The 17,032-nt window shown below is 39.0% G+C and overlaps 1 protein-coding gene across 3 annotated transcripts in view; it reads right to left on the bottom strand.

Moving 5' to 3' along the window:
• Positions 1 to 16,579, bottom strand: part of cyld (cylindromatosis (turban tumor syndrome)) — a 59,586-nt gene extending 43,007 nt beyond the window's left edge. For 2 of the 3 annotated variants that reach the window (XM_069901605.1, XM_069901603.1), the window contains exons 1-3: positions 16,479 to 16,579; positions 13,907 to 14,532; positions 3,435 to 3,734 (exon numbers count right to left, since the gene is read on the bottom strand). In XM_069901605.1, coding sequence (XP_069757706.1) covers positions 3,435 to 3,734; positions 13,907 to 14,410 — 804 coding nt within the window. In that variant the 5' untranslated portion in view covers positions 14,411 to 14,532; positions 16,479 to 16,579. Of the gene's footprint in view, positions 1 to 3,434; positions 3,735 to 13,906; positions 14,533 to 15,844; positions 15,926 to 16,478 lie in introns of those variants that run through there. The other variant, XM_069901604.1, reaches the window with a different exon arrangement.
• Positions 16,580 to 17,032: the final 453 nt, after the last annotated feature.

Below are 17,032 nucleotides of genomic sequence, written 5' to 3' on the forward strand. Positions count from 1 at the left end.
ACAAAGAGATCAAGGGAATACAAACACACAGTTCTCGGAGAATGGCAACATAGGTAAACAGGATGGTGAAGGTGAAGGAGGTCACTCTCACCTTCATTGGACTTGGCATTAAGTACAAGAATTGGGACATTATGTTACTGCTGTACAAAACTTTGGTGAGACTGCAACTTTGCTGTTCTGGTCATCATACGAAAGGAAAGAATGTAATTAAGTAGGAAGAGAATGCAGAAGATATTCATAAGGATGTTACCAGAACTGGAGAGCTTGAGTTACATGGCAAGATGACTAGCGATCAATAGGTATAAGCTACCAAAGGTGGACACAATTACAATGTTTAAAGAAATTTGAACAGGTACAAGGATAGGAAAGGTTTAAAGGGATATGGGCTACTCCCAGGTAAAAAGGATGAGCTCAAGAAGGTAGTTCAATCACCATGGACAATTAATTGGGCCAGAGGGCCTCCTTCTATGGTCTATTATATGATGGTAGAAGTAGGACAATGGGCTAAATAATAGATTTTTAGCTAGCAGTTCTGAAAAAAAAATGCCAGTTAATGGTAGTGTGTGGGTCAGCTCATTCGTGATTTCCTCACCCACATAATGCAATGCAAAAGTCAAGAACAAAATGGAGATCAGGTGCGGCTTCATCTGACCTATCATTCCACTACTAGACTCAACATCAAGTTCAGGGAAGGAGTAGAAATATACTGAGTATAGTACCTGGATGCAGTCCATCCATGGTTGGTCAGCTTATGGAATGCAACTCCAATTGCTAACTTCCATACAAAAAGTATTTTTCCACTTTTTACTTTAACTTGATTGATGTTTTTAATTAAATTTTAACATTTAATTTTTTTTTGGTGAAAACAAAAATGTACTTTTATTTAAGTGCAAGTCTGTCTGACCATCACAGACATTTAAACATGTTCCAAAGGCATCCAAGAGAAGTGATCTAGGCCTCCAGTGCTCAGTAGATGCATTAATGGCATTGAGTAGAGTCAAGATCAAGCACAAACTGTCCTGTCTCCCTAGGATTCATATGGAAACCCTTTTTGGAGGCAACACCATACCCTCCGGCACCTTAATCAAGTATAGGTGTGCATCGCTCAACTTCCACAATACGTTCTGTGAAATTGGGAATTACCCAATGTGAATGTTGTGGGAGGTCTGCAGACCTCTATGGGATACTGCAGTATACCTGTAAACTTTTTATTTCTAAGTAGGGACCGGGGCAGTGGGATCAGTGTGGAGACCAATACAGGGCTGTGGGGAGAGAGCGGGGCAGTGGGATCAGTGTGGAGACCAATACAGGGCTGTGGGGAGAGAGAGGGGCAATGGGATCTGTGTGGAGACCAATACAGGGCTGTGGGGAGAGAGCGGGGCAGTGGGATCTGTGTGGAATCCAATACAGGGCTGTGGGGAGAAAGCGGAGCAGTGGGTTCTGTGTGGAGACCAATACAAGGCCGTGGGGAGAGAGCGTGGCAGTGGGATCAGTGTGGAGACCAATACAGGGCTGTGGGGAGAGAGCGGGGCAGTGGGATCAGTGTGGAGACCAATTCAGGGCTATGGGGAGAGAGCGGGGCAGTGGGATCAGTGTGGAGACCAATACAGGACTGTGGGGAGAGAGCAGGGCAGTGGGATCTGTGTGGAGTCCAATACAGGGCTGTGGGGAGAGAGCGGGGCAGTGGGATCAGTGTGGAAACCAATACAGGACTGTGGGGAGAGAGCGGGGCAGTGGGATCTGTGTGGAGTCCAATACAGGGCTGTGGGGAGAAAGCGGAGCAGTGGGTTCAGTGTGGAGACCAATACAAGGCTGTGGGGAGAGAGCGGGGCAGTGGGATCTGTGTGGAGTCCAATACAGGGCTGTGGGGAGAAAGCGGAGCAGTGGGTTCAGTGTAGAGACCAATACAAGGCTGTGGGGAGAGAGCGTGGCAGTGGGATCAGTGTGAAGACCAATACAGGGCTGTGGGGAGAGAACGGGGTAGTCCAATCAGTTTGGGTACACAGTATACAATCTCCTATAGCTAGCGATTGCTTTTTCTAAGTTGCTACAGCCTTGCTCGTGGTAACTGAATAATTATAGGACCACAGACATGTATGCGGTTGGACATTGCCCGAATGGACTTTAAGTGGCCATATAAGAGCCAGTATCATCAATAATACATGTTCTTGACATGAGTCATCACACAAAAGACTGAACCCATAGACATGTTAAGCACTCAGGTGTTTGAGCAAGAATCTATTAGACATGAATTCAAAAATTCGCTACTTTATCTTCTCCATTGTTCAAGAAATATAGAAGCATACTTCAGAGACTCAAATATGAAATGTTCTCTCTAAATCAGAGAATGGGTACTGAACTAGGATTTCTTTAGTCTCCAGGTCTTGATATTTGATCATTTTTTAAAAAGAAATATCAAACAACTTCAAGCAAGATCACCGGATAATCACAGGCCACTGTGCCTCCTTGCCCAAAGCAAGAACTTAAAGATTTAGCAGAGAGACAGCACATTTAAAAATTCAAATGAACAATTTTTTTCATATAATGATTCACTCTTCTTTCCTATTCCTTCAACAAGAAATGTTCGTGGATTTAGAGAACTGTACATCAAAGGGGCCAATAAAAAGAGGCCAATCAGCAGGACCAAGTATTTCAATTCCTGTTTGAGCATTCCCAGCCAAACCCTTGCTCTTTCCTCATGATCAGACAAGTCACCTCTCTGGTGTCCTTCAAAGGGAATGATCACTTCCAACATCTACACAGCCAAAGTGGTGTTCTCAGTTGGCAATATCCGTGAATACAATCGAGTTAAGTGAATGACATGAGTGAAGACTGTCCATATTGTTATACTTTATGGGAAGAGAAATTAGAGAAAAATAAACTCTTGGTTAAGTCGAGGAATATTTGAATTATTTGGAGGATAAAGTGGTGGTTTTAATGCATCTAATTCAAATATACAAGGTTGTTATCCTAATGAACAAGCAACAGAATTCTCCTATTGCTACAGCCAACACTTCTGATTAAGATAAATAATTTTGCCATTTCTCCCATTATTGCTTCACAAGAAACCAGAACAGCAAGCCATTTGGCCCACCAAGTCTGCCATTCCATTTAATAAGATCATGGCTGATCTGGCTATGGATTCATCTCCACCTGCCTGCCTTTGCCACATCACCCTCAATTCCCCTAATATACAAAGATCTGTCTTAAATACATTCAATGAGGTAGCCTCTACTACGAAAACTTGATGAATCTGATGTTTTTCTGTTATAAGAAAAGGACCTGGAGAAGCCACTCCAGCTTGGCTTGGCGCCGTACCCAAGACCAATGGAGGCCACACGCACACCTTAAAGGATGGCCAAGTGGTTGAAAAGTTAAAAAGTAAAGGATGTTCTACACCAGAAAGAAAAAAAAAACCACAAAATAAATCTCACCATAAGAGCACCTACAAAGTAGCCATATTCCTCTTTTCCTTGCAACAGACCACAGAATACGACTGTACCAAATAGGACTTCATTTTCAATTTTTGCAGACACTCTTGAGTTAATCGGTAAAGGAGATTTCCCACTGTAATAAAACCTCTTGGTTATAGGAGTTTCATGTTCCGTGCCACTTTCCTCTTCGACAAGCTCCAGTTTATCAAAAGGGACAAAAACTCCACAATCATCATCGCATTCAAACAATTGTTTTTCTTTGTATGAGCCATCTGTATAGCCTTGACCCCTGCCTTCTTCCTGTTAAATCAGACACAAACACATGATCAAAAAAGTGTTTCAAAAATGAATAACTTTATACAAATGAAACAATTGGTTACACTTGAATGACAAATTCAAAGACATTAAAACATCGCAGAACACATGGATTGCAAATGAAAGAATATCACAATTGTGCAGTTAGTAGAGCCACTACCTCACAGCACCAGATCGTGACCGTGAGTTTTGTGTGATAAATTTGCACCTTCTTGCATACAAGTTGGTAGTTGAATTGGCCACTGGAAATACTGAGGAAGTTGATGGAAATGTGGGTAGTTGATGGTTAGCACAGACTCAGGGTTGTTAAATGGTCCAATTTTGTGCTATTAATTAGCCAGTGTCATACTCTGAGGTAATATTTGCGTTTGCAACCAAATTTAAGATCAAATGCTACATTTTTAGTGAAAGTAAATGTTCCATCAGCCATTAGCATTGAAGCAAACATGTGGAACAGCAACAAATTACAGCAAATTACAGGCAGGTTCTGATGTAATGGGGATTGGGTATGCACAAACAGATGCAATTTAAACATTGAAGTATCACAATCTTAAAGCTATTAAGCAGAAACGTCACACAAATTCATAATCAGGCTGGAAGGCTTTCACAAAAAAGATTAGCATGTTCAGCTAGGAGGATTAAATAAAAATAACAAATCTTTTTATCAAAGTCTGTTGTTCACAATCCTTGTGCTAAATTTGATCCAGTCATTTGTTAGATGATTTGCAAACCTTGGAAGAAGCTCTAAAGGTAGATAACAAAATTATAATATGCTCCATTGAATTAAATGCTACAATCATAGGCAGGCTACTGAAGCCTTTTCATACAAGAAAAATATATTTTAGCAAGATCATTAATGTAATAAGGGGTTTATAATTTATTGGAATAGCCCAAGGCATCTATCTGTAATATTCATTCTGGTTTTTCTCTCTCTGTTAGCATCCATAACCCATCACTTAAATTTACATTCCTTTCTTAATGTTCACACTCAGCAAATGCTATTATTTCAAAGGACCAGTTTCTACCTGGAGATGAAGAGAAGACTGCAGATGTTGGAATCCGAAGCTAAACAATCTACTAGAGGAACTCAGTGGGTCAAACAGCATCAATGGACGAAAAAAAATTGTCAACACAATACCCGAGGTGCTGAAGGTACCTTGAAGGGCTCAGGCTCGAAATGCCAGTCAGTTATATGTCTTTACCTCCTTTGGAAATTGTGAGACCTGCCAAGTTCCTCCAGCATTTGTGTTTTTACAACATTTCAACTGATGCTTAATCTGCTGAGTTCCTCCAGCAGATTGGCTTTGACCATTTTCTACTTTCCTGACTGACCCCATTAATCCATTGAACAACAACTCTGGCCTCACCTAAGAAAGGGTTGATTTTGTGCTGAGATGCCTATGAATAATGGTGTCCCAGTGGAATTGGTGCTGGGACCCTTGCTGTCTGTAATATAGATGAATGTATGAAGGAACGAGGTGAGATGATCCAAAACAAAAACAAAAAATCCTGATAAATGCAGGATGACATATTTTGAGAAGACTAATGATGTTCACACAAACACAAGGTCCAATGAAGTATTCAGGAACAGAGGGATGCCAATCCAGAGATCCCTGAAGGTAGCTGAAAGAGTTTGAGAAGGCATGTGGAATGCTGGCCTTCTACAATTAGGGCACTGAATAAAAAGCGGTGGCGGGGGGTTTATGCTCAACTTCACAGAACATTGATCAGACCTCAGTTGGGGTACTGCATGCAGTCTGGTCACCATAATTATAGGAATGCCAGGGAGAGAGGTGGAATTATTTGAGTTGCAGGCAGTATTTAAGAAGTGACAAGACAAACACTTAAATTGCCTGTGCAGAGCTGGTTTTGGGCAAAGTTCTGGGATCAATATGAATGAGTGCTTACTGGTCTGTGTAGACATGGCAAATCACAGCTTGCATCCATGTTGTGCAGCTTGATATTAGCCTCATTCGAAGTTCCGACAAAGGTCTTTCAATATGTTCAATATCCCCACAGATGCTGTCTGACCTGCTGTGTGTCCAGTATTTTTGGTTTTACATTTATTTCTAACACCTCCATTTTTTAAAATATTTTCAATGAGAGGCTAAGATTTGATCTTGCAGATTGGTATAAGTAGCAATTGCACATTTCCGTTAGAAAGAGAGTAGGTAAGTAGTTTTGAGCATCTCAGTTTCTTCTTCAACAATTATTAACATGTGGTCAATGGTTAAATATAGTGGTTGCATGGTCTCAAATAAACAATATACTGGAAATTGTTGAATTCATTGAATATTTCCAGCATTTTCTGTCTGGAAGGCTGTAAAATACCAGTCAAAAAATAAGGTGCCTTTTTAAAAATGTGTTGAGCTTCTTTGGAATAGTGTAGGAAACAGAGAAAGTAAAACAGGCCAAAGAATTAAACTGGATGATCTATTTAAGCTAGAGGGAAAAAAACCTAAAGATTAGGCAAACCAAGTTAGATAAATGAAACATGAATGACAAAGCTTGAAAGCCATTAATCTAAAATCATGCTTTAAAAATTACAAGATGATAATTTGAATACATTAAGCATCAAGGATAAATGCTAAAGAATTCACAATGTCATTGTCTGAGCAGACATAATGGACTGCACGCAGGACCTTAAGATTATATGAACAGAAATAGGTCATTTAGCCTATTTCTAATGAGTCCACTTGCCCATTTCATCATGATTGATCCATTCTACCACTCAGCCCATTCTCCTGCCTTTTCTCCATAACCTTTGATGCCCCGACCATTCAGATACCTATAAATCTCTGCGTTAAATATGCCCAACAACTTGGCCTCAACAGACACCCATGGAAGCAACTTCCAGAGATTCACCACTCTCTAGCGAAAGAAATCTCTCATCTCTGCTTTAAATGGACACCTTTCAATCCTGAAATTGTGTCCCCTGTCTAGACTCCTCTATCATAGGAAAGAACCTTCTCACATCTTCTCCGTCCGGCCTTTCAACATCAAAAATAATTCCACGAGGTTTACCCTCATTTTTCTGAACTCCAAGGAGTACAGTCCAAGAGCTGTCAAATGTTCCTCATATGCTAATCCCTTCATTCTAGGAATTATTCTTGTGAAGCTTCTCTGAACCTTTGCCAATACCAGCTCATCCTTTCTAAAATAAGCAGCCTAAAACTGGACCATGTACTCCAAGTGAGGCCTCACCAGTGCCTTATAAAGCCTCAACATCACAGTCCTGCTCTTGTAATAATAGTCCTCTACCATAGTTCATGACCATACACTTTCCAACATTGTATTTTATTTACCACTTCTTTGCCCATTCTCAGAATCCAAGTCTCTCTTCAGACTCACAGTTTCCTCATCACTACCATCCCCCCAACCTATCCTTGTATCATCTCCAATCCAAATTATGAACATACAATGTAAAAAGAAGTGGACCCAACACCTACTCCTGTGGAACAGCACTGGTAATCAGTAGCCAACCAGAATAGAATCCCTTTATCCCCACTGTTTCCTGTTGATCAGCCAATTATCTACCCATGCTGGTATCTATCCTGCAATTTCCTGGGCTTTCAATTTGTTAATTAACCTCATGGGTGGAACCCTGTCAAAGGCCTTTTGAAAATCCAAATATACAACATCCACTACATCTCCTGCTTGGGGTTTCCTCAAAACAACTGCAGTAGGTTTGTCAGACTAAGATTTTTCCCTTAAGAAAACCATGCTGGCTTGTTAAGAATGTGCATGACAAGATAGGCCAATTGACTCCAACAACTTCCCAACCTCCGATGTTAGGTTAACAGGTCTACAATCTCCTTCCTGACACCTCCCTCTTTTAAATAGCAGAGTGACCTTTCCAATCCTCCAAAACCATGCCAGAATCTATCTATTCTTGCAAGATCAATATTAATGCCTCCACAATCTCGATAGCTACTTCTTTCAGAACTTGAGGGCACATTCCATCTGGTTCGGGAGACTTATCCACCCTTAGACCATTCATTTTTCTCTGGTGACTGTGACTGCACTCACCTCTCCTCCCTAACACCCTTGAAAGTCAGATCTGTTGCTCATGTCTTTGTGAACAATGATGCAAAATATTCATTTTAGTTCCTCTGCCATCACCTTGTCTCCCCTTACAATTTCTCCAGCATCATTTTCTATTGGATCGAGACCTACACTCATCTCTTTTTTAAACTCTTAATATACTTAAAAAAAGCTTCTGGTATCCAGCTTAAGTTCTGTGCATTTTATTTTTCTGTATTTGAGTACACTGTCAGTGATAAAATTGTGGATAAAGACATTGCAGTTAATAATCTACATGTTACAAGGAAGATTACATTTCAAGATATGACAATCTAATTAAAAACAAACTACAAATCCCAAATGTCAGACTTTTGGGACAAAGAAAAATCATTTTTTTCTATAACATTCAGGTTTGCTTCTTATTATATCAGAAATGATAGAGTATACAGCATGAGAAAAAAAAGTCATCAAATTAAAAAGAATCGATAAATAAAGTTTAAAATAAATTAAAAAGGAATTTTCCTTAATATTCACAAAAAATGTTCAGTAAGGGTAAAACGAGGCTTGGGGATTGCCTTCCACAAAAGGTATCTTAATATTTTCCTTTCATTTTAACTTTAACATTGCAGAAGCTTACAATAATTATTTCCAATGTATGACAATAGTCATTTTTTGACACAGGCACTGGATCCTGTAAATTTCATAGTCCTGGTACCTTTTCACTATTTAACTCATGGAAAAAAAGACAACATGAAAAGGAAAAGGAAAAAAACACATATATAAATATTTCATTAAATGTTCCTATTAATACAAATTACCCACTTAGTGGTTATCTGTGCAAAAGCAGACTTTTCTCAGTAAATATCATGGCTCAGAACATTTTGACAAAAAAACTTAAACAATCCAAATGGTAAGAGACTGTGGAGCTCTGACATGCAAAGGGTCTGGTGATCTATTTTATTCTTTGTAAAAGACTAAAATGGAGGTATATAAATTAGGAGAACTAACAAAGTTATTGGTATTTGAGAGGGGAATTGAAACAAAATGCAAATTTTAGTTAAATAGAATATCGGTGAGATTACATCAAGAGTAGCATGGACAGCATCAATTTCCTCAATGAAAAGAGGAAATGAACAACTTGGAAGCAGTTCAGAGAAGGTTTACCTGGCAGATGCCTGGAATGCACAAAAGTTATCAGCGGAGAAAAAGTTATACAGGCTAAGACAATAACTACTGGAGTTTAAAAGAATGAGAGGGAAAGAATGAAACCCAGGACCCAGGAAAATGTGAGGTTTTCTCTTAAGGGAAAATAGAGATCTAGGGATGAATGTTTAAAAATATGACTTTAACTATTTAAAATATACAAGGCAAAAGTTTTGTCTCTTGGAGAAATCACAAATTATTTGGAATTATTTCAATCCCCAAGGCTCTAGGAAATAGTTCGAGAATCAAGGTAGGAGGAAATGGATTGTTGATAAAAACAAAAGGGTGAAAGGTAGGCTACAAATGGACAGGCCTGCAGCACATGATCTGCTCACACCCCCTCATTAGGCTGCTGGAAATGAGGAACTCCCTATAATAGAAGGCTGTTGAGGCCAATTCATTAGGATGCATTCAAAAGTGTGATGAGTATGACCCTATTCCCTAAAACAGTTCAAGGGGTATGAAGAGAAAGCAGTAATAGGATACTGAAATCCTATGATCAGCCATGATCATGTTGAACAGCAGAGCAGACTCAAAGGGCTAAAAGCTATTCAAGTGGCTGCCTATCAGTTTCCATCGGAACCACATAACTAACAAGATCTAGTCCAAAGCTTAATCATTTGATTCTGAATATTTTGAGGGTAGCACCAGCTTATGCAGTACATACTCGGGTATTTTATAGGTTCAACTGTCTCCCTCACACAGAAATCTAAAACCACCCTAGAGTGCTTACGGCCAGCTTTTAACTTGGTGAATGAGTTGTTAGTAAAACATCTCCATTCAATTCACTGTAGCAGAATAAATGTATGGAACTTAGAAATTCTTAAGATCTTTATCGATGAATGGAGCTTGCTCAAATGATTGTTTTAATCACATTTCAGTCTGATTCCCATCTCTGCCTGGACTTGTGAACCCCTGTTTGGGGGTTCCCATTTGAAGTAAGAGATACATTGCTGAAGCAAATTTCTTTGTATTTCTCATTTGAATAAGCATCTCTAAATCACCACAATTTGGTAAAAACATTTTTGGACTCAATTTATCCCTTAGATATGCTCTTATATGAAAAGAGCAGAAAATTGTATTATTAGGAATTCCATATATTTTTTTTAATTGTTCAATTGACATCAATTGTCCCTGCTCATAACAGTCTTCAATATTCCTGATCCCTTTACAGGACAAGATTTCAAAAATTTGATTACCCATGGTATAAGCCTGTTATGAGTTGTTTTAGAAGATAAACTCCCCCCTGTATACCAAATATTTATTAAATGTTTTAACAAAGGGGTTTCTTTCTCACCAGTTGTAAATTTTGCATCCCATCTATTTAAAAAAAATCTTCTGCTATTCTCTCCCCGATTTTATCCAATTCTATTTTCACCCATTCAGTTTTATCTCCTTCTTCAAAAAAAGCAAGAAATCTCATCTGTGCCACTCAACAGTAACTTTTAAAATTAGGGAGTCATAAATCTCCAAATTCATATATCCAGGTTATTTTTTTTCTATAGAGACCCTCAACATCTTACCTTTCCAAAGAAAATTTCTGACATATTTATTTAATTCTTGAAAGAACCTCCGAGATAATGCTATGGGCATTGATTGAAAAAGGTACTGTACTCTTGGAAATATGTTAATTTTAATATAGTTCACTCTTCACACTAATGCTATAGGTAAGACTGTCCATCTATTTAAATCTTCTCCAATCTTTTTAAGGTAAATAATTAAGTTTGTACAGATTTTTAAAAAATTATTATATGTACGTATCCCTAAATATTTTATCCCATTTGCCATTTAAATAGAGTGACTCTTTGACACTGAGTGTAATCTCCTCCTGCAAGAGGCATAATTTCACTCTGAGCTCAATTTATTTTATAACCTGAAACTTTCCCATAATCTTCCAACCTTGAGTACAATTTCTGCAACGATGGCAAATATTTCAAATAAATGTAAGAATTGACAAACAAATCTGGTCAGAATTAGGTCAGGGTAGCATGACTATTAGGATCAATGTATGATAATAGATTAGTACAATATAAGTTTTTGCATCAATTATATCTCACTCCACAGAAATTAAAATCTTTCAGATTGATATTTTAGATGTGGTGAGAAGATAGGATTTTTTTTACATTCAACTTGGTCATGTCCTAAAGTAAGACCCTTTTTGGTTAGATTTAGGAAATTTCTTAGAGCAAATTGGGATAAGACCCAAATTGAAACTGTCCAAATATCAAATAGAATTTGTTAAAATCGCACTGGTAGTAGCCAGAAAATGTGTAGCTATTACAAGTCGGAGTCACGTGTAGGAATGGCATGTTGGAACACAGAAATAAATAGAGGTATTCCCCTGGAGAAGATTACCTACAACTTAAGAAAAAAGTATGACATATTTACAAATTTGGCAACCATATTTACAAAATTCAGGTGTAAATCTTTAGATGAGTTCTTCCCAATCCTCGAGACCAGCATTGATCTTCTCCAAAGAAAATTTAATAGAACAAGAATTTGGGGGCTATGGAGAGTGTCACTTTCAGCAGTCAAATTTCTTTCTTTACTATCTTCCTATCTTTTTCTTGCTTTTCTATACTTTCATTCTTTTTCTTTTGGGTTCTTTGGGGGGTGGGGCGGAAGAGACACTGGATTAATACCACCATGACGTAAATATTGATTTTTTTTTTAATCTTGTATTTTTAACCTTATAATTGACTTCATGTTTAGTAATTTAAAAAAAATATTTAAAAAATTATTGATTTCATTGTGTTTATGAAAACAAATGCTTTTGCTAGATTATTAATAGTCCGAAAGACATTTAGATATACTTAATTTTTTTTTTGGACAATTTTGACAACTGCAAAGTTGTCCTGGCCTATCACATCATGAGGTTCATATTCAGGCAGGCAGAGGACAGGGATAGATGCACAAAAGGAAATCTGTGCCTATCAGGTACATTGAGTAATTGAGTTCATTGCTGCCAGCAAACATTAGGACACTGATGTACCTCCAAATCTAATCTGCCTTCGCTAAACAGGAAATCTAAACATTTATAATAGTTCATTCCACAAGCTTCTTTTATGCCTTTTAATGCTTCTGTTGAAACAATTGTATTAACCAATTCAGAACCTTTGTACAATACTATCCCCAGCTCTGTGCTTCAGCTGCACCTGGATTATGTAGCTGGTGCATCAGAATGAAAAGTTTGGAAAGAGACAGGATGTGGGAAGAAAGTTTAGAAAGGCTCAGAGTGCATAAGAGAGAGGTGTGAATTAAATGAATTCTGATAAAATGGAAAGTTTGAGGAACATAGACCAGACATTTAGAGAGGATAGTGGGACGAGGGAGGAAAATTAGAGTTGTTATCGGTAGTGTCAGAAAGAAAGTTGGGGGAGGGCATAAAAAAATGTTAAGTGAGGAGGAAGGAAATGGGACTAGGTAATTTAAAAATAGGCTGGCATTGAACATTAACAGGACCAGTGCAGTGAAGTAGAGGCAAGGAAATTGAAATAATGCCAAAAAAAAATCCCGGGGAACAAATCAGGAAATACAGGAGATGGAACAGACATGAAGAGAGCAGATGAGGGCAGCCGCCTACATTTTCTGCCAACCCTAAAAATGTTTAGCCTTGAAACTCAGTCTATCACAGCAAACCAAAAGGAAATTACATCAAAAAGGAAAGAAAAATGAATCAAAGAAACAAGGTTTAAACAAAAATAAATCAGAGGTCAAAATGGCTAACACAATAACCAAAGCAGTGAGAAGACAGGGTTCCTTATCCTATCTCGTGGATCAAGTTATCATTTTTAATTGATCCCTTTTCAGGATTTACCATCATAGGTATTTACTACAACTTACACCAACTTTGCCTTTTGAAAAATGTCTATTTGGTGAGAAAAACATCACAAGAAAACAACTTATGCAGACTATTTCATTTTATGCTACTGAATAAATCACTCCTAAGCCATTCAGACAATAATGCAATCACTTGACCTTGCAGGCATGATTGAATTAAAACAATTTTAAACTTCTCAAATTCATGTTAAATTCTGCCATATTAATAAACCACCAAGGATAGTCAGGATAGCAAGTTAAACGAATTTATGATTGTAACAAATGAATTAAGACAGAGAGATCAATGACTATCAGGTTGCAATGACACTTTACACAATCAGAAAAATAACAGACTTTAGTAAGCAAAGACTTGACTCACGAATAATTACACTGCATAGCAAAGACATTGCTTCCTGAACAGTTGGGTTTATTTCATGAATTTTGGGCTTCTAATCACCTGGAAATGTTTCCATCATGTATAGTTTTCAAGACACAACATATTTTTGTGATTTCAAGTCATAATTTTAACTTGCTTCAAGCATGCAAAAGCATGAAATGCAAAACATCAATAAAAATTCATTTTCTGCATTCGTACTTGGACTTCTTCCCTGCTGATCTTGGTGCAGTCAGTGACTGGTTTCACCAGGACATTGTGACCATGGAAAACTGGCATCAGGGCAACTGGAATACATCAATGCTGTCCAACTATTGTTGGACACTGGCACAAGGGGCATCAAACGCTGAGTATAAATGAAACTCAGCAGCAAAACATTTTTAAGTCAATTAAGCGAATACAATTTATCAGCATTATTATGCTGTACTAAATTCAAAGTTAATTTAATGTTTCTCCAAGTTCCTACATTATAAAACAAATCTGAAATTATCTTTCTGTTCAGCTTCAAGTTGTCTATCATAATCCCCATTTTTGTCAGGAAGCAAAGCTTTTGGAGAAAAAAAATGTTGTCCAATGTTTTATGGAGGCAGAGGAGTCAAGAGCAACAATAATGGCAGCTTTCAATTATTCAGCTCTCAATATAAAGACTTTTTTTTGTTGCACTCCACCAATGTTCCCATAACAAATTTACAATATAAATTAAACAGAAAAGACTTACCAGTAATTCCACTCCAAAACACATTTCACACAGCAACATACTCTGCAGCAATGGTCCTTTAAATTTTACTATACCAGGTAATTGTGCTTCACCAGGTCTCAACTGAACATAAACCTTTGACCCACATTTAATTTGGAGTGCTTTCTGCAATCTTTGTTTATTTTTGGACAAAATGTGCCTCTCGTCACAGGTTGAAACAGCAAAAAGTAATTCAGCTACTTGTACTTCAACTTCCTGTAAATCCTTTTCTTCAACTTGCATGATGGCATATGGGTCTTCCAAACACTGCACAGTAACATGCCCTCTTTTGCTCTTGCTGCTGTGAATGTTTGACAATTGAGAACCTCGGTCATAAAGCACCACCATGGTCCCTTTTACTAGTCTCAATATTGTTTGGGTATGTTTTTCAGTTGCCGTACAGTCTTGGGCAACAAGAAAATATCTGGGTTCATCACGAAGTACCATATTGGATTTCTCCTTGTTCCAATTAGCTGCATTCATCATGATGTAAACTTAGATCGTAATCAAAGTCAACTTTGTAGCTATGATTGCAAGGGCCAGGACAAATGCCCATAGTTCATTGTTGAATGAAAGAAATAGATCTCATAAAAACAAGTGTGGGAAATCTGCGTGGGAAAACAAAAAAATAAATAACTTCAATAGCATTATTCCAAATATTTTCCTGATTATAATGCATTATGTACATTCTTTCTGACTTAAGATATGCACCATAAATTATTCAAAGATAAAATCATGTCAGACCTAGTGGTGCAAGCAGGATTTTAGTTTCTAAAATACAATTCAAGCCACATTTGTAATTAAATTATACCTCTATACAGAATTTACAAACATTAGAGGAATGTTTTTGAGATGAAGCCTGCTAAATTTAGGACTGGAAAATATATTTGGTTCAAATCCAACACAACTGAACTGGGTCAGTTGAACAGAATGCTGCTTTCATTTCGATCATTTTGAAAGTAATCAAGTCACAATTCATTCTTCCCTCATCACATTCAGATCAACACATCTTTGTTGCTAAAGGGTTAAAAATTATGAGCAGAAAAAGAAATGTTGGGACTCATTTTGCAATGAAGAAAGGTGATAAGTCAGTCTGGATGAGGGCTGTCAATGAATGTTTTGATCAATTTCATCCTGAATGAAGTGTGTTAACCCTTAAGTTTTGGATAACGCCAAACCACAATTAGCTCAAGATATTGACAGTTGCAATTTTGACCTTGACAAGAATGCTACAGCAGCTACAACACATAGCTGGAGGGTGTTCTAGAAAGGAAAAAAAATCGATAGAAAAATAGATGTGAATATACTTACAAACACATTTATTGGTTGGGTAAACAATGCATTGAGGAAACAACCATTGTTTACACTTCTTTGTAAACATGAAATCACTCTGCTAAATATTACACCACATAGCTCCCATTCCACAACCAACAGTATAATAGGGGCCCAAGAAAAATGCAACAAAATTACACCACATAGCTCCCATTCCACAACCAACAGTATAATAGGGGCCCAAGAAAAATGCAACAAAATAGGCTACAAACTAATTGAACATGTGAATGCAAAATGAAATGCAATACTTTCCTCCTGCTGCTTGATCTATCAGGGCACATTCTTTTTTTTAAATTTTCACACTATGAACCATACTAACCAAAATACACACAAACATTTCCCTCTTGAATATACACGGTGTTATCAGGGCACATTCTTGAAGCAGTAAACAGGCCAAACAATACAAAACACGAAAGTCTACAGACACCTTGGTTGGAAAAAAAACTCAGGTCAAATTAAGTAGCAAAGGTACTTAATATCACGAACGTTTCAGGCTCGAGCCTGATAACCAAGGCAAGTTCTTGAACACGTAAGCGGGTGAGAAGATGGCAACACTTGAAATTTGTCATAGATGACCGAGTTACCCACCCTTTCCAATAACGTCAAAGCATTGGAGAAGTAACTTTTAAGGGACAGGGTGGGAACAGTCCTGTGGAAATACAACGCTGGAGAAGTTCAGCAGGTCTATGAAAGTTAAAGATACATAATCAACATTTCCGTCAAGTCAAGGACAAAACGTTGGCATTTTAAATGCATAGATTTGGGGGGGACCTGTCTTCATTTTCGCTCATACCTTGATTGGTATGAGCTCCCCCCAGCAGCGTGTGCACGATGTCTGCAGACTTCCGTGTTTCACCGTGTGCTTTTAGTACAAGACCCGCACATCCATGTCCGCCAAGTCTCGGGCACAGGCTCTGGGCGATGCACCGAAGGGGGAAGGTGGCAGATAGAGTGGGCATTAACAGCAGGCTCAATTCTAACGGCAGCAGACCCGGAGAAAGGCGAGCAGCACCTGAGCACATCGCTAATGCATGACTTGGGAGATCATGAACGGGGCCGAGCAGCGGGACGGGAGGTGGGTGGTGGGGCGGGGGGGGGGGGGGTCCGGCTGCGCGGCCCAGCAGCGGCCTCCCTTGCGCGCCTCCAACCGACACCGCGGTTTCTGCGCTCCCCAGGGCCCGGAACCCTCCGATCGCCGCTTCGCTCCGTGCCCCTCACTTACTCCATCGCCACGAAAACCTTCCTCATCGTTCGTCGCCGAGTTCCATCCGCCGGCCAGCCCCTGTCAACCGAGGAGGGAGGGGGGGGGGGGTGGGGTGTGCGGGGAGACCAGCCGCTCGAGAAGCCGGCCAGCGCCAAGCCCCGCCCTCACGTCATCACGCTGCGCCCGCAAGGCTGCTTTGCGATTGGTGGACGCCTCCTGTCCGTCATGGAATGAGTCCGCTTGCGACGCGATCGACCCAACTGCGCGTGCGCGCGGGGCTCTGCGGCTGCGGAGCGGGGAGTGAGTGACAGGTGTCACGCTTCCAGGGTGCGTGGCTGGAATTTCCCCAGCAATGATGTGTTCCTGCAGCTTGGCAACTCCTTTCACCTCGTAGAAACAGTGATTGATTATGCACGAACTTATTTCAATATTGTATATGCGGAAAGAAATCAAGCTAGAGTCTTTAATAAGGAGGATTTAATTTTATTGAATTCCTGTTTAACTTGGGGTGTGTAGCTGTACTTTAAAGGTTAATTCCAAAATAATTTCACTCCTCCCTTTTTTGTGTTAGT

This window comes from Narcine bancroftii, chromosome 10, assembly GCF_036971445.1.
Source record: "Narcine bancroftii isolate sNarBan1 chromosome 10, sNarBan1.hap1, whole genome shotgun sequence".
Taxonomy (NCBI): domain Eukaryota; kingdom Metazoa; phylum Chordata; class Chondrichthyes; order Torpediniformes; family Narcinidae; genus Narcine; species Narcine bancroftii.